Source organism: Rana temporaria, chromosome 6 (assembly GCF_905171775.1).
Source record: "Rana temporaria chromosome 6, aRanTem1.1, whole genome shotgun sequence".
NCBI lineage: Eukaryota > Metazoa > Chordata > Amphibia > Anura > Ranidae > Rana > Rana temporaria.
The window spans coordinates 113,366,512-113,393,141 of record NC_053494.1 but is presented as its reverse complement, the minus strand read 5'-3'; the positions used below and the strand labels follow the sequence as shown (position 1 = coordinate 113,393,141).

At 44.9% G+C, this 26,630-nt stretch overlaps 1 protein-coding gene across 1 annotated transcript in view; it reads right to left on the bottom strand.

Moving 5' to 3' along the window:
- The window catches only part of LOC120943718 (aldehyde oxidase-like), a 189,124-nt gene that overhangs the window by 48,814 nt on the left and 113,680 nt on the right, over nucleotides 1–26,630 (bottom strand). The window contains exons 22-25 of the mRNA XM_040357193.1: nucleotides 22,015–22,148; nucleotides 16,161–16,248; nucleotides 15,793–15,879; nucleotides 11,325–11,516 (exon numbers count right to left, since the gene is read on the bottom strand). Coding sequence (XP_040213127.1) covers nucleotides 11,325–11,516; nucleotides 15,793–15,879; nucleotides 16,161–16,248; nucleotides 22,015–22,148 — 501 coding nt within the window. The remainder of the gene's footprint in view (nucleotides 1–11,324; nucleotides 11,517–15,792; nucleotides 15,880–16,160; nucleotides 16,249–22,014; nucleotides 22,149–26,630) is intronic.

Here is a 26,630-nt window from a genome sequence, read left to right as displayed (position 1 = left end):
AAAAACGTGTCAAAATTGTCCGATGTGTCCGCCATAATGTCGCAGTCACAAAATAAATCGCTGATCGCCGCCATTAGTAGTAAAAAAAAAAACGCTATAAATTTTGTGCAAACCAATCAATAAACGCTTATTGCGATTTTTTTTACCAAAAATAGTTAGAAGAATACGTATCGGCCTAAACTGAGGAAAAAAATACTTTTTTTTATATATTTTTGGGGGATATTTATTATAGCAAAAACTAAAGAATATTGCATTTTTTTTCAAAATTGTCGCTCTATTTTTGTTTATAGCGCAAAAATAAAAACCGCAGAGGTGATCAAATACCACCAAAAGAAAGCTCTATTTGTGGGAAAAAAAGGATGCCAATTTGTTTGGGAGCCACGTCGCATGACCGCGCAATTGTCAGTTAAAGCGACGCAGTGCCGAATCGCAAAAAGGGGCCTGGTCCTTTACCTGCATATTGGTCCGGGTCTTAAGTGGTTAAGGGGAACTCCACCCCAATTTAAAAAAAAATTGGGTGGAGTTCCCCCAAAAATCCACACCAGACCCCTTATCCGAACACGTAACCTGGCCGGCCGCAGGAAAGAGGGGGGGACGAGAGAGCGCCCCCCCCCCTCCTGAACCGTACCAGGCCACATGCCCTCAACATGGGGAGGATGGCCCAATGTTGATGGGGACAAGGACCTCATCCCCACAACCCTGGTCGGTGGTTGTGGGGGTCTGCGGGCGGGGGGCTTATCAGAATCTGGAAGACCCCTTTAACAAAGGGGACCCTCAGATCCTGCCCCCCCCATGTGAATTAGTAATGGGGTACATTGTACCCCTACCATTTCACGAAGGAAGTGTAAAGAATTGTAAAAAAAATACACACACACACACACTGTGGAAAAAAAGTCATTTATTAAAAATAAAAAAAAATAAAAAAAATACAGCGGTGGTAATCTACTCTCGGTCCCCGCTCCAACGTTGTCTGTCTCCAGCGACAGGTGATCTCCTCTCCGCCGGGGTCCAGCGGTAAGAAGATAATTTCAGGTCCAGGATCCAGAGCGCAGCATCGCCGGCTACCTGTCTCCACCGGAGACAGCCTGGAGAATGACGCGGCTGGAGCTAGTGACATTTCTTATATAGGTGAGGCGGGGCCACCCATCACGTGACCCCGCCTCACCTACGTCACTGGGCTTCCCCAGTGAAGGAGCAGAGGGTGCGTCAGAGAGGGGCGGGGTCACGTGACGGGTGGCTCTGCCTCACCAATATAAGAAATGTCACTAGATCCAGCCGCGTCATTCGCCGGGCTGTCTCCGGTGGAGACAATCGGCCGGCGATGCTGCGCTCTGGATCCCAGACCTGAAATGATCTACTCATCGCTGGACCCCGGCAGAGAGGAGATCACCCGTCGCTGGATACAGACAACGTTGGAGCCGGACCGAGAGTGGATTACCACCGCTGGATTTTTATTTAATTTTTTAATAAAGGACGTTTTTCCACGGTGTGTGTGTTTTTTTACAATTATTTACAATGTACCCCATTACCAATTCACATAGGGGGGGCCAGGATCTGGGGGTCCCCTTTGTTAAAGGGGTCTTCCAGATTCTGATAAGCCCCCCGCCCGCAGACCCCCACAACCACCAGCCAGGGTTGTGGGGATGAGGCCCTTGTCCCCATCAACATGGTGACATCCTCCCCATGTTGAGGGCATGTGGCCCGGTACGGTTCAGGAGGGGGGGCGCTCTCTCGTCTCCCCCTCTTTTCTACGGCCGGCCAGGTTACGTGCTCAGATAAGGGTTCTGGTGTGGATTTTTTGGGGGAACTCCACGCCATTTTTTTTTATTTGGGGTGGAGTTCTGCTTAAAATCCACCCCAGACCTGAAGGGTCTGGAATGGATATTTGGGGGGAACCCCACATAATTTTTTTAAATTGACAGTGGGGTTCCCCTTAATATCCATACCAGACCTGAAGGGCCTGGTAATTGAATTTGGGGGGACCCCCACGCTTTTTTTTCTATTTTTCTTATGAATGAATTCCCTCTGAATTGCCGGTAGCCGACAATTCATTATAGCCGCAAGTCTTTTCTAAATTACCTTTTTTCCTTCAGAAATTACACTTTGTGCAGAGACAGTTCTAAGTACGGGAAACATACGGTATTTCACATACATACTTTACACCCCCACCCCCAAGGTACGAAATTTAAAGGAATATTTCACTTTTATTGTTTCACTTTAAGCATTATTAAATTCACTGTTCCCGAAAAAACTGCCATTTTTAAAACTTACTATAGTGACTGAGCGCTTTGGGAACTGACATACAGCGCCTGCAGGCTTGACTGGGACTAGTCTCAAGTACACCAATGATACACATGTCAGCTGATACCAATTCATAGTCAAGCTAAAAGATATACACGTGTGTTCCTATAAATTCAGTTAGGGCAGGCATGTCCAAATCCCAGCCCGGGGGCCAATTGCGACCCCTGTTCCAGTTTAATGTGGCCCCCCTGGTAATTTGGATATATACTGTATTTATCAGCGCTGACTCGGAGGAAACAGGGAGGGGGGAACGAGTTCTTCCCTCCTAAAGTGAAGGTGCGTGTTATACGCCGATAAATACGGTATATCCAAATAACACCCCCAAGCTCATCTGTTAACCACTTTCCCACCGGACCATTTGTCAGCCTTAAGACCAGAGGTGTTTTTACAATTTTCCACTGCGCTGCTTTAACTGGTAATTGCGCGGCCAAACAATGTTGTACCCAAACAAAATTTGCGTCCTTTTTTTCCCACAAATAGAGCTTTCTTTTGATGGTATTTGATTGCCTCTGCGATTTTTAATGTTTGCGATATAAACGGAAAAAGAGCGAAAATTTTGAGAAAAAATTATATTTTCTACTTTTTGTTATAAGAAAAATCGAACAAACTCAATTTTAGTCATACATTTTGGCCAAAATGTATTCAGCCACATGTCTTTAGTAAAAAAAATGCCAATAAGCGTATATTTATTGGTTTGCGCAAAAGTTATAGCATCTACAAACTAGGGTACATTTTCTGGAATTTACACAGCTTTTATTTTATGACTGCCTATCTCAATTCTTGAGGTGCTAAAATAGCAGGGAAGTACAAAACCCCCCCAAATTACCCCATTTTGAAAAGTAGACACCCCAAGGAACCTGCTGAAAGGCATGTTGAGTCCATTGAATATTTTTTTTTTTTGTACCAAGTGATTGAATAAAGAAAAAAAAAAAAAAAAAAAAAAAAATTACAAAAAGTTGTCACTAAATGATATATTGCTCACACATGCCATAGTTATATGTGGAATTGCACCCCAAAATACATTCTGCTGCTTCTCCTGAGTACGGGGATACCACATGTGTGAGACTTTTTGGGAGCCCAACCACGTACGGGGCCCCGAAAACCAAGCACCGCCTTCAGGATTTCTAAGGGCGCAAATTTTTGATTTCACTTCTCACTACCTAAGACAGTTTTGAAGGCCATAAAATGCCCAAATAGCACAAAATCCCATCAAATGACCCCATTTTGGAAAGTAGACACCCCAAGGAATCTGCTGAGGGGCATATTGAGCCCACTGAATATTTAATTTTTTTGTACCAAGTGATTGAATAATGACAAAAAAAAAAAAAGAAATTACAAAAAGTTGTAACTAAATGATATATTGCTCATACATGCCATGGTTATATGTGGAATTGCACCCCAAAATACATTCTGCTGCTTCTCCTGAGTACGGGGATACCACATGTTTGGGACTTTTTGCGAGTCTAGCCGCGTACGGTGCCCCGAAAACCAAGCATCGCCTTCAGGATTTCTAAGGGCGCAAATTTTTTATTTCACTCCTCACTACCTATCACAGTTTTGAAGGCCATAAAATGCCCAAATAGCACAAACCCCCCCCAAATGACCCCATTTTGGAAAGTAGACACCCCAGGCTATTTGCTGAGAGGCATGTTGAGTCCATGGAATATTTAATATTTTGCCACAAGTTGCGGGAATATGACAATTTTTTTTTTTTGCACAAAGTTGTCACTAAATGATATATTGCTCACACATGCCATGGGCATATGTGGAATTACACCCCAAAATACATTCTGCAGCTTCTCCTGAGTACGGGGATACCACATGTGTGAGACTTTTTGGGAGCCTAGCCGCGTACGGGACCCCGAAAACCAAGCACGGCCTTCAGGATTTCTAAGGGCATACATTTTTGATTTCACTCCTCACTACCGATCACTACCTATCACAGTATTGAAGGCCATAAAATGCCATGATGGCACACAACTCCCCCAAATGACCCCATTTTGGAAAGTAGACACCCCAAGCTATTTTCTGAGAGGCATTTTGAGTTCATGGAATATTTTATATCTTGCCACCAGTTGCTGGAATATGACAAACTTTTTTTTTTTTTTGCACAAAGTTGTTACTAAATGATATATTGCTCACACATGCCATGGTTATATGTGGAATTGCACCCCAAAATACATTCTGCTGCTTCTCCTGAGTACGGGGATACCACATGTGAGGGACTTTTCGGGAGCCTAGCCGCGTACGGGGCCCCGAAAACCAAGCACCGCCTTCAGGATTTCTAAGGGCGCAAATTTTTTATTTCACTCCTCGCTGCCTATCACAGTTTCGGAGGCCATGGAATTCCCAGATGGCACACAACCCCCCCAAATGACCCCATTTTGGAAAGTAGACACCCCAAGCTATTTGCTGAGAGGCATGGTGAGTATTTGACAGCGCTCATTTATTTTTGAAAATGAAGAAAGATATATATATTTTTTTTTTTCTTTTTTCAATTTTCAAATCTTTGTGACAAAAAGCAAGATCTGCAAAATACTCAACATACCTCTCAGCAAATAGCTTGGGGTGTCTACTTTCCAAAATGGGGTCATTTGGGGGAGTTTTGTGCCATCTGGGCAGTCCATGGCCTCCGAAACTGTGATAGGTAGTGAGGAGTGAAATCAAAAATTTACACCCTTAGAAAGCCTGAAGGTGGTGATTGGTTTTTGGGGTCCCGTACGCGGCTAGGCTCCCAAAAATCTCACACATGTGGTATCCCCGTACTCAGGAGAAGCAGCAGAATGTATTTTGGGGTGTAATTCCACATATGCCCATGGCATGTTTGAGCAATATATCATTTAGTGACAACTTTGTGCAAAAAAAATAAAATAAAATAATAATAATTCTCTTTCCTACAACTTGTGTCAAAATATAAAATATTCCATGGACTCGAGATGCCTCTCAGCAAATAGCTTGGGGTGTCTACTTTCCAAAATGGGGTCATTTGGGGGGGTTTTGAACTGTCCTGGCATTTTATGAACAACATTTAGAAGCTTATGTCACACATTACCCACTCTTCTAACCACTTGAAGAAAAAGCCCTTTCTGACACTGTTTGTTTACATAAAAACATATTATTTTTTTGCAAGAAAGTTAAGTTGAACCCCCAAACATTATATATTATTTTAAAGCAAAGGCCCTACATATTAAAATGGTGGGTGTTGCATTTTTTTTTACCACGCAGTATTTGCGCAGCGATTTTTCAAATGCATTTTTTTGGGCAAAAATACATAGTTTTTTTATTTTAATGCACTAAAACACACTATATTGCCCAAATGTTTGATGAAATAAAAAAGATGATCTTAGGCCGAGTACATAGATACCAAACACGACATGCTTTAAAATTGCGCACAAATGCGCAGTGGCGACAAACTACATACATTTTTAAAAGCCTTTAAAAGCCTCTACGGGTTACCACATTAGATTTACAGAGGAGGTCTACTGCTAAAATTACTGCCCTCGATCTGACCTTCGCGGTGATACCTCACATGCATGGTACAATTGCTGTTTACATATGACGCCAAACCGACGCTTGCGTTCGCCTTTGCGCAAGAGCAGGGGGGGACAGGGGTGCTTTTTTTTTTTTTTTTTTTTTATTATTATTTAATTTGCTTTTTTAATTTTATTTTAAACTGTTCCTTACTTTTTTTTATTATTTTTATAATTTTTATTGCCATCTTAGGGCATGTAAATATCCCCTATGATAGCAATAGTTAGTGACAGGTACTCTTTTTTGAAAAAATTGGGGTCTATTAGACCCTAGATCTCTCCTCTGCCCTTAAAGCATCTGACCACACCAAGATCGGTGTGATAAAATGTTTTCCCACATTCCCAATGGCGCAGTTTATATCCGGGGAGGGGACATACCCTCCCACTGCTTGTAAAAGCAGTTTAGAGGCCAATTAGCCGCTAGGACTGCTTTTACATGAAAGCCGACTGCTGGCTGAAAAGAATGATACCAAGATGATACCTAAACCCGCAGGCATCATTCTGGTATAACCATTCAAAGTCCAGCAACATACCATACGTTGATGGTTCTTGTTGGACATGTATTGTAATCTTTTTTTTTTTTCATGCAGCCTGTTGGCTGAACGAAAAAAAGATTGATCGGTGGGTATGCCCACCATTAGAATACCTCCCTTCATCCACCCACTTCTAATGATGGGCATACATGCACCATTTATATATGCCGAAGCATGGGGGCATCCTCCCGCAAAAAAGTTATGCCGCTCACACACGTATGTACGCCGCATAAAAAGTTATGGCGCATACACACGGTCGGACTTTTCCACGGGCAAGCTTCCGACGGAATTTCGACCGTATGTACGCGGCATTAGGAGCAAAATCGCTCCTCCGCCCCTAATGCCCCCATGCTTCGGCATATATGCTCTTTTTTTAACTGTGGTGGTGAAATCACCTCCCACAGTGTTGGAGTCGCGGCTTTATGTATCGTGGGAGCAAACGCTGTTGCTGTCACGCTAAATAAATCCGCGCTGCAACTGAATGGCGTACCTGCTAAGCAAATGATGGTTAACATTATAACAAAGTAACATTACATTTTAACAGTAAGATCTTACCATACCATACCTGCAAAGCAAATATCAAAAAAAAAAAAAACATTTTTTAACGCAACCTGTGCCTAAAAAATATATATGCCGAAGCATGGGGGCATCCTCCCGCAAAAAAAGTTATGCCGCGTACACACGGTCGAACTTTTCCACGGGCAAGCCTCCGTCGGAATTTCGACCGTATGTACGCGGCATTAGGAGCAAAATCGCTCCTCCGCCCCTAATGCCCCCATGCTTCGGCATATATGCTCTTTTTTTAACTGTGGTGGTGAAATCACCTCCTACAGCGTTGGAGTCGCGGCTTTATATATCATGGGAGCAAACGCTGTTGCCGTCACGCTAAATAAATCCGCGATGCAACTGAATAGCGTACCTGCTAAGCAAATGATGGTTAACAATAAAACAAACATTACAGTATAACATACCATACCTGCAAAGCAAATACAATAAAACATTGTAAAAATAGAGAGAATAGATATAGAACAATAGTGAGTGGACAGTAGAGAGTGAACATAAGAGAACAATAAAGAGAGGAGAAAAATACAACCACAACTATTTTTGGATTTTTTATTTTATATTTTTTTTGTGTTTTTGTGTGTTTTTTTATTTTTTTTCTACTTTTTTTCACTTTTATGAAAACTATAAACTGAACGTTGCAGATTATGGTCTCTCAAAATGTGATGGCCATCACATATTCCGAGACCCTGTGTTGGTGTGCCTAGGACTGTGTGGTGCTGTACCCTACGCTAAAACTGAACTAGTGTGTGGTAGCGTTTGAAACATACACCAATGCAGAGACCAGGTTGGTCAGGACAGTCGGGACAATAAAAGCGGGTGTCACGCCTAAATCCGAGTTTGCTGCAGACACGACATCTTTTTTGGGGGGGTTTTCTGGTAGGGGTACCAGCTAGGACAAAAGGAAAATGCCTCTCATACAGCCGACTCACTGCATTTGCGTTGGGAAGGTGGGGCACAGCACCATCTGGAAACAGAAGGGCTTCGACGATCTCTTCCTGGAATTTTAGGAAGGATCCAGTCCGTCCTGAAGCTCTGTATAGCACATGAGCGTTCAGCAAAGCCAATTGAAACAAATAAACTGATACTTTTTTGTACCAGCGTTTGGACCTCCGGGCAATTAGGTACGGCGCCAACAACTGGTTATTGAGGTCCACCCCTCCCATGTTAAGGTTGTACTCGTGGATACAGAGGGGTTTCTCCACAAAACCAGTCGCCGTAGGAATTTGGACTGCCGTGTCTGCGTGAAGCGAGGACAGAACGAAAACATTCCGTGAATCCCTCCACTTCACTGCTAACAAATTATTACACTGTAAGCAGGCTCTCTCCCCCCGACTAAGACGGGATTCTACAAGCCGTTGGGGGATGCCCCGGCGATTAGGTCGCACGGTGCCACATGCGCCAATTCCATAATCAAAAAGGTGACTAAAAAGTGGCACGCTTGTGTAATAATTGTCCACGTACAAGTGGTACCCCTTTCCGAATAAGGGTGACACCAATTCCCACACTATCCTACCAGCGCTCCCTATGTAATCAGGGCAATTCTCCGGCTCTACGTGACTGTCTTTTCCCTCGTAAACCATAAAGCTAGATGTATAGCCTGTTGCCCTGTCACAGAGCTTATACAACTTGACCCCGTATCTGGCACACTTGCTGGGAAGGTATTGTTTGAATGACAAGCGGCCAGAAAACTTAATCAGGGACTCATCAACGCAGACAACTTGTTGGGGATTATACAAGGCTGCAAACCGTTCGTTGAAGTGGTTTACGAGGGGCCGAATTTTGTAGAGCCGATCGAATCCAGGGTCTCCCGAGGACGACAGAGTTCATTGTCACTAAAATGCATGAACCGCAAGATCTGCTCGTATCGTGTCCTGGCCATGGAGGCAGAGAAAATGGGCATATGGTGAACTGGGTGCGTGGACCAATACATCCGCAGCTCACTCTTTTTAGTAATGCCCATGATGAGGGAAAGGCCCAGAAAGATCTTAAATTCGGAAACCGTAATTGGCTTCCAATCTCTGGCAAGGGACAGCTGGGGATTAGCGGCGATGAATTGACCAGCGTACAAATTGCTTTGGTCCACAATAGATCTATAGAGATCTTCGGTGAAATACAGCGAATAAAAATCCAGTGACGTAAAATCAACTGTATTCACCTGAATTCCGGGTTGGCCAGTGAATGGGGGAAGTACGGGTGCTGCAGAAGTGGTGGGTACCCAATCAGGATTGGCGAATGCAGCAGGAAGGGCACTATGGGGATGGGCCTGTCTTTGTCGTCTTCTTCTTGGTGGCAGCGGGACACTACTCGTGCTTGCCACCTCTCCAGCTTGAACTGCACTTATGGGACTCGCCACGTCACCAAGTGTTACTGCAGTGCTGGATATATGACCAGGATGTACTAGGCCGCTGGTGCTTGCCAGTTCACCAGAAGGAATAGCGGCGCTAGTACTTCTCTCCTCCATACGAGAGCCCTGCGGTTCTTGCACCTCAGCGACAGCAGAAGATCGGGGTCTGGTACGCCTGACCCTAGCAGGGACCACTCCGTCGTCAGAGCTATCTGTCAGGGAGCCACTGTCGTCTACAGGATCGTATTCTGAGCAAGAATTTGACAGATGCGTGACCTCCTCATCACTATCTGTCAGGCTCATAAACAAGTAGGCCTCTTCATCACTGTACCATCGATTTGCCATTTTGGGCTCTAAATTTAGGGGTACAGTGGTGAGATTCACAGGCAAAAAAGCACCTGACCTGTTAGCGACTGAGTCAAGCGCTACCAAAAAAACTGTTAGCGATCGCAGAGATCAGGCCTGACTCTGCGAACGCTGCAGTTATGTGTTTTTGTGTTTTGTGTCAGTGATCGATCGATCGATACTGCACTTCGGTGGGTTGGGCTGGGCGAAGGGGTTAAACGCAGGTGCTAGCAGGTATCTGGGCTGATCCCGCTAACAATGCGTTTTTGGGAACCCTAAACTGCAGGGGACGCTAGTATAGATCTGATCAGATCAGGTATCGATCCGATCAGATACTATACCACTAAAGGGAGGCGTATGGTGCGTGCGTGGGTGTTAGCGCTACTGGCACTAATCTGACGCTGCCTGGGGCGACGCAGACCCTATCTGGCGCTAAAACCAAACTTTTATCACACGCCGGGCGATCAGGGGGTTAAAACTTTATTTCAAAAAATATGGCGGGTGCCCTGATGCTATAGAAAATAAACGAACTAAACTGCGTCACCCGTGACACTTATACTGTGATCACTGGTGACAGGGGGTAATGAAGGGGTTAAACCTTTATTGGGGGGGGTTAGGGGGGGTCCCTAGACTTTTTAGGGCCTAAGACTGATTACCCTAACACTTATTTTTGTCACTAATGACACTAGTACAGCGATCAAAAAAAAATCTGATCGCTGTACTGGGTGACACAGTGACAGGCAGTGAATGGGTTAATTTGGGGGGTGATCAGGGGGTGATCAGGGGGTTAAATGTGTGCCTATGTGACCTGGTGTTAGAGTAGTGTTGTGCAACTCACGTTTCAGATGCTCTCTCCCTCTCGGTCTGGAACGGAAAGACCGACACGAGGGAGAGAGCAGTACTTCCCCTGCCAATGTTTACAAAACATTGCCAGGGGAAGACAACCATTGGTTAGTGTGATCACCAGGTCCAGGCCAGATTTTATTGGCCTGGACCTGGTGATTGATCAGTTCTGAAACGAATCTGATCATCGGGAACGGCGGGGAGGCGCGCGCGCGCGCCCCATCGCCGTTCACGCGCAGGACGTATAGCTACGGGCTCTCGCCTGGGAGAGCCGACCTGCCGCCGTATTATGACGGTGCGCGGTCGGCAAGTAGTTAACCACACACAGCCACAAAGGCAAGAGAATTTGTGTTGGGCCGTGTATTAGTTGCTCGGGCAAACACACTTAGACCAAATTTTAATGGTTCAAAGAATGGCAGCAAAATTGTCGGCCCTCACGCATGTTCACTTCATCAAATCTGGCCCTCTTTGAAAAAAGTTTGGACACCCCTGAGTTAGAGGGAAAGAGATAAGTCAGGGTCACTCCAAACTAAAACCCTGATCGCCAGTGGTGGTTGGGCGGATATATGGAGCGGCCGTTCAGGTTCGCCGAAAAATATTACAGGCGGACCTGAAAGGTCCGACCGTGTGAAAGGGGCCCAAGACCTGACAAAATCTTAAAGTGATAATGTCATTGTTTTCTTTTACATTTTGGTTTGAATAAAAACAACTTCTACAGTTATTTTAAATAGAATAGATTTGAAAGAAATTGACAATTTGTATGTCATAAAGTGGAACCAAGTGACAGTAATAGCATCCCATACTTCCAAATTTGGCCATTGTGACAGAAAATCAGTCACTTCTTTTAACCTCAGTTTTACTCACCTTCTCTGCTGGAAGGCCAGTCTTAATAGCAATTTCACTCATCCATGTTTCAGTTACAAATCCAGTCTGTGGATATCCAAATCCCCGAAAAGCAGTGTTTGATGGCAGATTAGTCTTGCAGGCAGTTCCTTTACATCTCAGATTAGGTATTTTGTAAGCACTGTCCATGTCCATTAGACCAACTTCGACTACCTAAAAAATGAATTTTGTGTATAAAATGAATATTTAAATATTAAATTCACACGTTCATATAGATATACAGACCTGCTGCAAGGCAAGATGTATCTTATTTATATAGAGCCATCAATTTACACAGCATTTTATATATATATTGCACATTCACATCAGTCTCTGCCCTCAAGGAAGGCACAATGTAAAGGGAAAAAAATATGTGCGCTACCCAAAAACAAAAATAAGTGTAAGAAAGAATGAACCCTGAACGGGAGTGAAGCAGCTACACAGGAATGTGGCAAAACTCAGACAAATGTGGATGGTAATGTAGCGCTACGTGTGAGCCAAAAGGCGATGGCTGTATACACCTAATGGAGTGTGACCAGGGCTTTTTTTCTGGGGGAACTTGGGGGAACTCAGTTCCACCACCTCTGGATCAGACCCTTTGGTGCCTGCTCAACACAATCACTTGTAAACACAGAAGTCTGGTTTCTGTGTTTACAAGTGACAGCTCTGCACTCTGTGTGTAACCCCCTAAACTCTGCATTCTGTATGTAATGCAATCCTGGTATTTAATACTCATTTAAGACCCTTCTACTGTTTGTGAAATCTGAACGGGGTAGTGGTTGAGTTCCTGCACCTATTTTCTGAGAAAAAAAGCTCTGAGTGTGACCATATATTGTGACACAAAGGATGTAATGGCAAAAATTGCACCACAACAAAATGTGAAATTCAAATCAATAAAGTGAACAATATAAACAAAAATGTGATATAGTGTCCATAATAAATAAAACGATGAAGATGTCATGAGATGGTGAGGAACTTCCCAACAAAAATCTTCAAATATGAGGTGGAATACATATGCTCTTACCGCAACCGTTGGACCCAAATGTCATACGACAGTGGATCGATTTAGCTTGGAATGTCCCACAGAGATGTCACCGGAATTCCAGAAAGAAAGGGAGTCTGCCTCCTAGGCAGTCAGATGTCGTCAACCCAGGAAAGGGCAGGAAGACTAGATGTTCATCGGCCACCGACTACTCCAATACTGAAGATCCTAGTAAACCGTGGGTATGGCAATCATAAAAGATCCTCCATGCATCCAAACACGATCTGGTTCAGGTAAGTGAGAACCCTGGCATGGGTTCTGGAAACCAACTGGAGAGGGCTCAAAAAAACCTTATCTTCCACAAATTCACGTAAAGAGAAGAAAAAATGGGGGCTTCAATGGTGTAGGTCATAAAGAGGTTTTAATGAAAAAAACAATATACATAATAAAATATAAAAAAAGGTGCTCACAATTCATAAGTATTAAAAGCAATATGGGGAGCAAAATGCATGGCCCCATATTGCTTTTAATACTTATGAATTGTGATCACCTTTTATTTTATTTTATTATGTATCTTGTTTTTTTCATTAAAACCTCTTTATGACCTACACCATTGGAGCCCCCATTTTTTTCTTCTCTTTACGTGAATTTGTGGAAGATAAGTTTTTTTTGAGCCCTCTCCAGTTGGTTTCCAGTACCCATGCCAGGGTTCTCACTTACCTGAACCAGATCGTGTTTGGATGCATGGAGGATCTTTTATGATTGCCATACCCACCATTGGAGCCCCCATTTTTTTCTTCTCTTTACATGAATTTGTGGAAGATAAGGTTTTTTTGAGCCCTCTAGAGTTGGTTTCCAGTACCCATGCCATGGTTCCCGATTACCTGAACCAGATAGTGTTTGGATGCTTGGAGGATCTTTTATGATTGCCATACCCACGGTTTACTAGGATCTTCAGTATTGGAGTAGTCGGTGGCCGATGAACATCTGGTCTTCCTGCCCTTTCCTGGGTTGACGACATCTGACTGCCTAGAAGGCAGACTCCATTTCTTTCTGGACTTCCGGTGACATCTCTCTGGGAAATTCCAAGCTCAATCGATCCACTGTCGTATGACATTTAGGTCCAACGGTTGCGGTAAGAGCATATGTATTCCACCTCATATTTGAAGATTTTTGTTGGGAAGTTCCTCACCATCTCATCTTCATCGTTTTATTTATTATGGACACTATATCACATTTTTGTTTATATTGTTCACTTTATTGATTTGAATTTCACATTTTGTTGTGGTGCAATTTTTGCCATTACATCCTTTGTGTCACAATATATGCTCACACCCCATTAGGTGTATACAGCCATCGCCTTTTGGCTCACACGTAGCGCTACATTACCATCCACATCTGCCCTCAAGGAGCTTACAATCCAAAGCCCCGAACTTACTTTCATACATGCACATATACTTACTAGGGCCAATCTAGACAGGAGCCAGTTAACATACAAGCATGTCTTTGGAGTGTGGGAGAAAACGTACAAATAAGCAATAATACAACACATAATCTTAAAGTACTGTAGCTGACTCCTCCTGTTGGGCAGGTGCTGCTTTAAATTTAGAGGGGGGTCTGAGTGTTAGCTGACTCAGACATGTGTGATTTTGACCAAATTTAGCCTCTGTCCCAGCCAGACTGTGCTGGGAGTAACCACCATTGTTCGCCTGGGAGTGTTGTTACCATCCCAGACCAAGGATGGCAGCAGCAGAGTCAGGGTGTATTGGGTGTCACCCTCGGCAGCCAATCAGTGGGAGTGATTGTCCCGCTGTGCATTCTGGGGAGGGGTACTTAAGGGACAGGCGCCTTTGGACCGAGGTCATCGGTCTGTTGTCCCACCACCTCGTGGCCCGCCTGGCTGCGGGTGCGTGCTCCTGAAATCCTGGCTCTGGACCAGTAGTCAAACTGGGCCTATGCTTTTAAGGTGATCCTGTGCTGTCTATCCTGGAGGGAAGAAGCCACTTGATGAAGGAAGCCAGGGGAGGACCTATCCTGGAGAGGACCATGCAAAAGGCTGGTATCTTGGGAGAAGGCCTGGAAACTTAAAGGATGCACTATACACTGAGAGGCTTGATGGTGATCGCCTCTCAGATCTAAGTTCTACAGAAGTTAAAGGGGTTGTAAAGGTAAAAAAAAAATCCCCTAAATAGCTTCCTTTACCTTAGTGCAGTCCTCCTTCACTTACCTCATCCTTCAATTTTGCTTTTAAATGTCCTTATTTCTTCTGAGAAATCCTCACTGCCTGTTCTTCTGTCTGTAACTCCACACAGTAATGCAAGGCTTTCTCCCTGGTGTGTAATGTCCTCCCTTGAGGGGGGAGGGGGAGAGCAGGAGAGTCAGGACGCCAACTAACACACAGCTCCTTTCTCTATCTGCAACGTAGAGAGCGTCCTGACTTTCCTGCCTGTCTCCTCAAGGGAGCACGACACTCCACACCAGGGAGAAAGCCTTGCATTACTGTGTGGAGTTACAGACAGAAGAACAGGAAGTGAGGATTTCTCAGAAGAAATAAGGACATTTAAAAGCAAAATCAAAGGATGAGGTAAGTGAAGAAGGACTGCACTGAGGTAAAGGAAGCTATTTAGGGGAAAACATTTTTACCTTTACAACCCCTTTAATCTGGAGAGATCCGGATGCTGAATCCTCTGTCAGGGGATTCTTGACCGAAAGTGTCTCCTCATAAAGGAAGGTCTGTGGCAGAGACTGTACTTTATTCTGTGCACCATTCCGGTTGCTAGGCCAGTGAGAGGGACCTATCTGGGTTGAGCAATACCCACTCTGGCTAGAGTGGCGACGAGAACTATTTCCTGGACAGGAGTGTTTCCTAATTGAGATTATACACCTGAACCCATCTACCTGTTTACCCTTCCACCCCTTCAACCACTTCTTTCCTTACCAAGTTCCGCAAATAAATCTTAGAAAAGAAGTGTAAAGTGTGGACATTGAACTTTTTCAACTCTCTTCTACTACCCTGGACAGCGAGAAAATACTCAGCAGCTCCTGCGGGGGTAGTGCTACAGTACTTTATAACTAAAAGGAAAAACTTTATTTTTTTTCGTAAATAGAGTGGAGAGGGATTAAAACTTCTGTTGGTTTTTATTACTGTCTGTGCCCCTGGTAAGGAGATTCACCCTCTCTATTTGTCCTGTTTACCATCATCATTCAAAGTGAAAGTAAAAGAAAATCAATAGAGGGGAAATCTTTGTGAATACTAGTTTTTGTAACTTTGGGATCCTTTAATTTGCAGGGATTTCCTCTCACTTCCTGTTTGTCAATGGGACAGGAAGTGAAGTTAAATCTCCAGAAAAAAAGAATAATCTGACAGGCGTTATAACCCTCCATTGCTCTATCCAAAAAAAAAGGCTTTGCCTATCGTTCCACCGTAAGGTAAATTAAAGGAGAAATGCTTTAAATAAAATAACTTACTAGGACAGAGTCATCAGAAGTAGATCCAGCATTATTGTAATAGGACACATCTACAGCACTGACCCGACCATCATTCATGAACCCAACCTGAATGAGAGAAGATTATTTCCACAATTGGTCATGGCAGATTTGAACTACGGTATATATTGTTATACTTTTTCCACACTTTTGCCATTGTGATTACAATATAAGAAGATATAAGCATGGGATAATCCAATGGGTATCATGTAAGAGGACAATGATTAAAGCATTTTATTATGAACAAGATGCAATACAATTCACGTTCATGTTATTTTATACATTTATACAGAGTGCTGACTTCAAAGTTCTACCAAATATTTTTTGGGATTTCTACAGTATTTACTTACTTTATATTTTCCAAGGTATGGATGGCGTCCTCCTGTTATTAACATGTCATCCCCTCGTTCTAAAACACAGCGCACTGCACGCTTTGTCCTATAAAAAAAAAAACAACAACCATTGCAGTCATTGCAGCCATTGCAAGAATCTTGAAAATCATTACATGATGCAGAAACACAACCAGAATCAGAAAGGAAACCTGAGGCCGCGTACTCATCCGATGAGAATGGTCCGACGGACCGTTTTCATCGGTTCACCGCTGAAGCAGACCGATGGTCTGATGTGCGTACACACCATCAGTTCAAAAACCGATCGGGTCAGAACGCGGTGATGCAAAACACACGACGTGCTGAAAAAAACAAAGTTCAATGCTTCCAAGCATGCGTCGACTTGATTCTGAGCATGCGCGGGTTTTGAACCGATCGGTCAGTGGTCCATCGGTTCGATTTTAAAGCAAGTTTTAAAATTTTGGTCCGAAGGACCAAAGACCGATGGGCCGTACACACGGTCGGTTTGGACCGATGAAACTGAACTCCGATCCATTCTCATTGGTTTTGACCGATCGTGTTTACGTGGCCTAAGTCAGGGTAAGCTTTTGATTAAATTTGAAAATCCCTACAATCGAATAGACATGTGCATTCGATTTCGTCTGAATGCATTTTTGTCCGAATTTCAGGTATTTTCATTATCGTTTTAACAAACGAAAATGAACGCACAGTAACACCAATAACTACCTAAACCAAAACCACATATATTTGAACAGCGGCACTCAAATATACAAAATATGATGTACTTGTGAATGGACCTGTATAAAACAAAAAAATAACTGATAAAGTAACAATGTTAACTAAAGTGCACAAACTATATAAATACAAGACATACATATATACTATGTAAATACAAAAAGCAATAAACAATTATTGAAATCACCCAAGTGAAGAAAAAATATCGAAATTCCTGGACAAAGTTGTGATGACTAAAAAACGTGTTAGTTTGTGGCTGTCCGGCAACGGGAAGTAACGTGCTCGGATTACCTGAAGTGATGTTTCGGTGAGGTACCACAGTGTGGTGAGATGCTACCTGCTGATGTTTGACCGATCGCTGGCCGTTTCTTGGAAGTTTATTACCCATGCTGGATTTTAATGTGTTTAACAGCTTACGGACCAAATGCTCCCAATGCTTCACCCGATACTTGTACTGTCAGCATGGGGAAGTTACAAGTTCCTCTTCTCTCTCCCCCCGTGGCTTTCAGCTGCTTTAAAATCAGCGGTGATCGGTGCTTGTAACTCCTCCACACACGATCACCGCTGACTGTCCCGTGTCCTCCTCCAGCCCCCCTCCGTTTTGCTGCAGTCTCCCTCCCTTCGCGTCCCCCGCCCTGTTTCTCTCTCCCTCCGTGTCCCCCGTGTTTCTCTCTCCCTCCGTGTATTCCGCCGTGTATTCTTCCGTGTATCCCGCCGTGTATTCCTCTGTGTATCCCTCCGTGTATTCCTCCATGTATCCCGCCGTGTATTCCTCCGTGTATCCCGCTGTGTATCCCGCCGTATATCCCTACGTGTATCCCGCCGTGTATCCCGCCGTGTATTCCTCCATGTATCCTGCCGTGTTTCTCTCCCCTTTTGTGCTCCTCCTCCACCCCCTGGAACTGTCAGGATGGAGAGCGGGGTAGGAGCCGGTAAATGGAAACTGCGATTACAATGTTTCAGTTTATGAATGAAGAGAAGACTCTGCATTCATTTTCAGCGCAGCTGAGGATGCTGAGAAAGGGAATGGGGAATGTGTGTCCCTAGTCCCTTTCTCTGTCTCAAAGGGGAGATGTCAGAGGTCTGTTAAGACCCCTGATATCTCACCAAAGCTCCCCAACAGGGCTAAAAAAAAAAAGAGAGAATAAAAAATATTATTGTGGAAAATAATAAAAAAATAAAAAAAAAAACACACGGACACGGTCCACCCCCCACCCCTTAAAAAAAAGAAAGCATTATAAATAAAAAAAAATTGTAAAATGTTTTTAAAAAATTGTTAAAGATAAAAAAAAAACTACTGACACATGTGCCGCTGTCACGTGAGATTAAAAAAAAGTATCGGTATTCGGTATCGGTACTTGTACTCGGTCTTAAAAAAGTGGTATCGGGACAACCCTACTTGTCACTAGTTCATGTGTTTATCACTTCATTTTTTTTTTTATGCACTTTAGTCAACATTGTTACTTTATCAGTGATTTATTGTTTTCTACAGGTTTATTCACATGTAGCGCCCCCTTACTTTCAGTATGGGCGCTACGCTAAAGTTAAAGCGGATGTGCCATGGGAAAAAAATATTAAAAGCCTGCAGCTACAAATACTGCAGCTGCTGACTTTTAATATTAGGACACTTACCTGTCCTAGAGTCCAGCGGCGTCCGCAGCAGAGGACGAGCCGATCGCTCGTCACCCTGCTGCTCCCCCCTCCATCCACGCTGAGGGAACCAGGAAGTGAAGCGCTGCGGCTTCACTGCCCGGTTCCCTACGGCGCATGCGCGAGTGGCGCCGCGCCCGCCGATTGGCTCCCGCTGTGTGCTGGGAGCCGAGTGTTCCCAGCACACAACAGGGGGGCGACGGGATGTGACGGAATGCCCGTCTTTTGCCCGTGAATGCCGGGCCGAAAGTGGGTGCAAATACCTGTCTTTAGACAGGTATCTGCACCCCCCTCCCCCCTGAAAGGTGTCAAATGTGACACCGGAGGGGGGAGGGTTCCGATCAGCGGGACTTCACTTTAGGGTGGAGAACCGCTTTAATGGGGAATGGGAGGATTAGGTTACTCCCATTCACAATTTATTGAAATTTGGGCTGTTGTCAATTCAGAACTGTCCTGTAGGTCAGTCTGCGCTCCAGGGGTGCTTTACCACCCCTGGGCGACAGTTGGCGCTAGAGGGGTTCTGACAGACCCACCTTCCCCAGCAGCCAATCAGAGGAGGTTTTCCCTCATTGGGGTTTGCTGGGGGGGGGGGGGAGTATATCTGTGGCAACGGCCATTAGCTGGCTGTTCTGTGCGGGGCCAGAGTTCCAGGTGCGGCATCCACCTTCAGGGTGCGCGCATCCATGGGCCCGCCACCGTGGCCTACTTCACCGAGGTTGCGCACCATGCGGAGCCTCAACCCAACATTGAGAGGGGCCCCAGCGGCTTGCTGGGTCCCAAACCCTCTGCTAAGAGGATCCTAGGCTGGGAGCTGTGCGATGGGTATCGGCTCGGGGAGAACCTAGAACTAGAGGTTGTCCAGGAGGCCTAGACGGACCATCGGGGATCCCGTCACCACACTGCATGACAGGTATGCTTAAAGCTGTCAATTGGTGACATTATTTGAACTGACTGGGAGGATTCACTCAATTTAATCTATTATATCTCAAGTAGCTAAGCCTGTGGCAGAGGCCTGTTTCCTCCCAGTGATTTGTAAGTGGCGCTCCGGCTGCCAGGCCTATGATAACCGCCTGTCTGGGGGCACTTTACCCACTCTGGCTGGAGTGGCGACGAGTTGAGCTTAATCATTGCAGAGAGCGTGCTTGCTCTCCTTCATATCCAAGGCCTGATACCAAAGTTCTCTCCTTGTTCATCAACCTTTCTCTATTGTGTGCCATGTTGATGTTGGCCGTGTTGGGCCTTGGAATAAAGCATTGAAAACATATTTGATGTCTGGACACTCACTCTTTATCCACACTCACAAATGTCACCCTAGACAAAAACAGGAGGGCAACTTAGTACGCCGATCCCAACTAATCAGCGGCTCCTTCGGGGGTGAGCGCTACACACAAGTACATCATATTTTGTATATTTGAGCGCTGCTGTTCATCTATATCTGGTTTTGGTTTATGTGGTTATTCACGTTTTTTTGTCATTTGAAAGCAGCAGCTAGACACTTTGGCCCAGATTCTCAAAGGTCTTACGACAGCGCAGCGCCATGTACGCCGTCGTAAGTCCTAATCTGGGCCGTCGTATCTATGCGACTGATTCTTAGAATCAGTTACGCATAGATATCCATTAGATCCGACAGGCGTAAGTCTCTTACGCCGTCGGATCTTAACTGCAATGTTTTTTGGCCCGCTAGGTGGCACTTCCGTCGATTTCCCCGTTGAGTATGCAAATTAGCTAGATATGCGAATTCCCGAACGTACGCGCGGCCGACGCAGTAAAGTTACGACATTTACGTTAGGCTTTTCCCGGCGTAAAGTTGTCCCTGGGTCTATGAGGCGCAACCAATGTTAAGTATGGCCGTCGTTCCCGCGTCAAAATTTGAAAAGTTACATTGTTTGCGTAAGTCGTCCGTGAATGGAGCTGGACGCCATTTACGTTCACGTCGAAACCAATGACGTCCTTGCGACGTCATTTGGAACAATGCACCCTGGGATATTTTACGAACGGCGCCGTTCGTTCGGCGCGGGAACGTGCTTCATTTAAATGCTACACGCCCCCTACCCGCCAAATTTGAATTCCGTTGGGTGATTTACGTTACGCCGCCGCAACTTTACACGCAAGTGCTCTGTGAATAAAGCACTTGCCTGAAAAACTTGCGGCGGCATAACGTAAATCAGATACGTTACGCCCGCCCATTTTTACGCCGATCTACGAGAATCTGGGCCTTTGTTCTTCTAATATCATCAAAACCATTATTCAATTATAATCACATGATCAGTGTTTAACATATTTTAGATTACTCATTCACAGTCAGTGTAAGGCCCCTTTCACACCTGCGGACCGCATGTCCGCTTTTTCATCCATCTGTTTGCGGATGAAAAAGGGACATACATTGGTCCCTATGAGATCGCGGATGTCAGCGTATCTCACCCGCCTCCGCAATGATCCGATTTTGCTGACGGGAGAAAACCCTATTTTTCCTGTTCATCCGTGTTCATCCGATCCCCCATAGGGGAGAGCGGAGAAAAGACAGGGCGGTCCCTGCACAGTGTGCGGGGACCACCCTGTCATCCGCCGGCTCAGCGGGGATCAACGGAGCGATCCCTGCTGAGCAAGCGGAGGTTTACAGAGTTGGATCATTACTGATCCACCTCATGTGAAAGGAGCCTAAGTGAGCAACATGCTCTCTACACTCAGAATTACCATCTATTTCTTATTACTCTCGGTGGCAAAAAAAACAGGAGGGAGGTTATTATAACTTGCTGCTAGGGGGGCATGGGCAACTCTTATGCCTCGTACACATGACCGGTTTTCCCGACGAGAAAACTGCCATTTTTTTGATTGGTCAGGAAAACCAGCCATGTGTATGATCCATAGCAGTTTTCTAGACGAGAAAACTGCCCGCAAAAACTCGCCGCGAAAACCGCTCAAGTGTATGCTTTTCCGAGGGGAAAAAAAACGTGCATGCTCAGAATCAAGTATGAGACGGGAGCGCTCGTTCTGGAAAAACTAGCGTTTGTAATGGAGAAAGCACATTTGTCACGCTGTAACGGACTGAAAAGCACAAGGCTGAAAAGTGCGAATCGTCTCTCTCCAAACTTTTACTAACAAGAGGATCAGCAAAAGCAGCCCAAATGGTGGCGCCATTTGAATGGAATGTCCCCTTTATAGTGCAGTCGTACGTGTTGGATGCCACCGCGCTTTGGTCAAGCGTTTTTTTTACTGAACGTGTGTATGCAAGGCAGGCTTGAGAGGAATCACGTCGGGAAAAACATCGGGTTTCGGTATTTCAGGAAAACCGGTCGTGTATACAGGGCATTAGGTTCACTGCAAGCAAGCCTTGCACAGACAATTAGTATATCTACCTAAATATTACATGGTTTTGTAATTTGTTCTCTTTTCAGGATAGCATTGTAGACTTCAAGGTAAGGTTTGTGGCTGTTCACATACACAGGTCACTGTATAAAGTGTAACTTACTTGTTGGCAGCAACTGCAGTGATTGCTGCAAGATAACCTGTTTTTGTTGCTTTTCCACCAAAAGCTCCTCCAATTCTTTTCACATGACATACAACACGATTTGAAGGCACATTGAGCACTGCAGCTACAAGTCCCTAAAGAAAAAAAAATAGATTGCTAATATTTTTATACAGTAAAACCTTGGTTTGGGAGCATAAATCGTTCCAGAAACATGCTTGTAATCCAAAGCACTTGTATATCAAAGCATTTTTTTTACAGGGTATAAAAGAGAAGAGAGGCACCTCTAAGGCCCCATACACACGAGAGGATCCATCCGCTGGAATTGATCCGCGGACCGGCTCCAGCGGATAGATCCCCTGGTGTGTAAAATCCAGCGGATCTGTTTCCGCGGATTTTTATCCCCTGGGATGGATTTCCAGCGGATAAAAATTTTAAGACATGCTTTAAAATCTATCCGCTTGAATCCATCCCAACGGATTGATCCGCTGGTCTGTACAGACTCACCGGATCAATCCGTCCGAATCAATCCCCCGCATGCGTCGTAATGATTCGACGCATGCGTGGAATTCCTTATATGACAGCGTCGCCGCGTCATCATCGCGGCGACGGCGCGACACGTCATCGCGACGGGATTTCGCGCGGATTTCGATCCGATGGTGAGTACACTCCATCGGATCAAAATCCTCGCAAATCCTCGAGAGGATTTATCCGCGGAAACGGTCCGGTGGACCGTATCCGCGGATAAATCCTCTCGTGTGTATGCGGCCTTAGTGTAGCAATAAGTTGCTAAATGTTGTACCTTCATTAAATGTAACCATATTGTTACACTTAGAGTCTCCACTCTTCTTTTTTATACTCGGAGCCGGTTCACACTGGGGCGACTCGTCAGGCGACTCAGCCGCCTGACAAGTCGCGTCCCATTGTATTCAATAGAACCGTTCTAATAGGAGCGACTTAGAAAAAGGTTCTTGTACGACTTTGGGGGCGACTCGGGGCGACTTGCATTGACTTCTATACAGAAGTCATTTTGCAAGTCGCCTCTGAAGTTGTCTTCAGGATGCCTTGCCAAGTCGCCCCCTGAAGTCGTGCCGCCCCAGCAGTGCCGATCCTGACCTCCCTGGGGCCCTAAGCAAAATGACTTGTTGCATTAAAGTTGAGAAGCTGGGGGGGGGGGGGTGTTCTGTTGTCGGAAATTACATGGCGTCTTAAAGTGAGAAAAGCGGGTGGTGCCGCGACTTCCTACCTCTTCATACAGCCAGCGAGTTGAGAATTACTTCTCACCAGGCGGGGCCCCTAGTAATTTGGGGGGCCCACCGCAGCTTTGCGGGGCCCTAAGCGGCTTGCATAGTGAGCCTATAGGGCGGATCGGCCCTGCGCCCCAGTGTGAACCGTCTCTCAGTTGTGACGCTTGTATATCAAGGGCAAAATGTATTAAAACATTTTGCTTGTCTTGCAAAACACTCTCAAACCAAGGTTTTACTTTAGTTTAATTCCACATCAAGTCTAGGCATCTAGCACATAAAAATGGCATCCTTCCAAGTCAAAGCTTATGGCCAAATACCATTGCATACGCAATAGAAGCAAGTAACTTTTTCATTGGTATTTTTCTACCAATTCTATTTTTATTTAATTTAGAAATAAACCTTTATTACAAGATACATTCATGACTTGATTTTTGAAAAAAAAAGTGCTAGACTTTCTAATAAGAAAGTTCCACACTAGTTGTTAACTTTTTGGTAGACTGGGTTAAAGTGGAGTTCCACCCATAAATATAACATTACATCAGTAGTTTTAAAAAAATGTCATTAGTCCTTTACGAAAAATTTTTTTTTTTTTTAGATGCCTTCAAAGTGTTGTTGCTAGGCAGAATAGTTAATCTTCCCACTTCCTGCACCTAGGTGCTTAATGCTTCCTAAACTACACCGCACAGACTCCTGGGAATGTAGTGGGTGTAACTTTCCAGGAGTCTGTGCACTCCCCAGTCTCAAAGAATCATGTGACTTGGACAGCACAGGTGCTGAAACCTGATCTGACACTGCTTGTGCAGCACTGAGCATGTGCGAGATTTGCAAGGCTGAAATCCAGGAAGTCATACAGTCTGGCTTCATGATGCCCACACTTAAGATGGCCCCAGTCAATTTCTGTTTTATAAAGTGTCTAAATGCTGTAACAACCTAACAAAACAGACCTTAGTTTACAGACTAACTTTACTAGAATACATTAAGCTTGTGTATTACAGGGGTATTTATATTTAAAAAGTGAAATTGTGGTCGGAACTCCGCTTTAACTCCCTAACAACGACATTGTCATCTTTGTTAGCAAAGGGGGAGTGGGTGTACTTTTCCTCTTAAAGGGGTTGTAAAGGTTTTTTTGTTTAGATAACAAACATGGTATACTTACCTCTGTGCAAGGGTCTTGCACAGAGTCACCCCAATCCTCTTCTTCCGTGGTCCCCCCACGGCGCTCCTCCTCTTCTTGAGGGCTCCCTCGGAGACCAGCTCTCCCTGGGGGCACTCGTGTGGGTGCGCTCCCGAGTCCTGCTGCTGCATCCATTGACACAGACAGCAGGACTCTGCCCTGCCCCCCGTGTCACTGAATTTGATTTGAGCCAATGGCTACTGCTGCTATCAATCCATCCAATGAGGACTCAATACAGCGGATGGAGCTGCTGTGCTTGTCCCTGTCGATGGAACAATCAGGTTCAGGTAAGTAAAAGGGGGGCACTGGGGGGTTGCTGCACTACAGAAGGTTTTTCACCTTCTGCATTAAGGTGAAAAACCTTGATGGTTTACAACCCTTTTAGGTCATCAAAATCTATTTTTAGCACATCAACTACCTTAGAGGAAGAGACTTCACAGAGGATAATATACACATATTCGCCAGCACACCAAGGATCATTTAAAAAAAAAAATCCAAAAATTTAATGCATGTTAGCGATCCAGAAAAAGCAACGTTTCGAGGTCGCACAGAACCTCTTCGTCAGGCAAAAGATACAATTCTTGTATCTTTTGCCTGACGAAGAGGTCCTGCGCAACCTCGAAACGTTGCTTTTTCTGGATCGCTAACATGCATTACATTTTTGGACGTTTTTTTTGGTCCTTGGTGTGCTGGCGAATATGTGTATATGATTTGCTTTCCGGTTCCCAGCCGGTAATCGTTTCAGCACCCTTTTACTTATTGGCCATTTCCTGGAAGGTGTGCAATTGGAATATTTTTGACTTCACAGAGGATAAAACGTGCATAGAGCTACTATTGCTGCCTGCAGATAAGGCAAAATACTCATATGCAATATTTCATATCTACTCTATTAAAAACACATTCATTTTTATTACGTGGAAGATCCCTGTTGCTGAGAAATACTTTGTTGCTGGTAGCCTGATGTTCTAGAAAAACACTTACCTAATTTAAAGGGGAGATGCACTGATGTGATCTCATTATAATAGTGTTCTGTGACTTAAAGGATATGTATGGCCAAAGCTCTTTTGGCCCCACTTCTGCTGTGGGTCACAGGGGTGCACTTCGTTCTACTCTTCTGTGACCCGAGCTAAAGCGCACTGTCGGCTGACATCACTCAGTGGGACCAGGCTTTGGAGAGATCCAGGCTTTATTGTTGGGATCCACCCATATGCCTGAGGAGGCGTTGGCTCAGCCTCTCAGCATGTCTCTGAGAACATTAAAACAGCTGCTTGCGCCCCCTCCACAGCCTGGTGCCCCAGTGAGCCCTGGAAGGGCATAGCAGAGTACCAGTGACTGACAGTAACCAGCTCTCTGTTCACTGAAGTCCGAGAGCTGAGTGATCAGTGGTCATGCTCGTTCTCAGTCTTAAAGACGGTGGGGGACAGATGCAGCATGCTGCATCCATCCAGGTGAGTATAAATGTTTATATTGTTTATATTTTTAAATATCTTACTTCTCTTTTGAGGTCTAGAAGCTGCATCATCATGTACTATTAATGACATAATCTCCTGACAATCCTATGCTCACATATTAACAGGCTCCCATTGAAGTTCAAGTGTCAAAAACAATCCAATATGTTTTCGTCTGTTCCCCTGCCTCTGAAACAGAGATCTAAGAGCTTACAGTCTCTGGAAGAAGCCTGTACAAGTTCAGATACTTTCTTCCCTTAAGGCCTGTGAGGTGTCTGCGAATGTAATGTGCTCTTGGCATTAGTTTGATATGCTTCTGAGATCATTCAGATTTAATTTCAGGTGCATTTGACCTGCAGATTATCTCCAACTGATCTGCATTTTACCTGCTTCAAGCTACCTTTGTGTAGCGCCTGTGTACTTTTCAGTACAGGTGCTATGTCAAATTTAGTGGGATGAGAGAGTTATTTGCTCTCATCCATGTTGATTTGTCTAAATTCGGCTGTTGCCAGCCTTGGACTGTCCTGTGGGTCGTCCTGTGCTCCAGAGATGTAGTTCCATCTCTGGATGGCAGGTGGCGCCAGAGGGGTCCAGGTGGAGGCGCCCTTTCTCCAGCAGCCAATTAGAGCAGTGTTTCCCTCGCTGGGCATGCTGGGGGAGGGTCTGTGGCAGACGCCATTTTTCGGGGGTTCTTCGCGGGTTCCTGGTTCCAGGTGCGGCACCCACCTTTAGGGTGTGCGCACATCACGG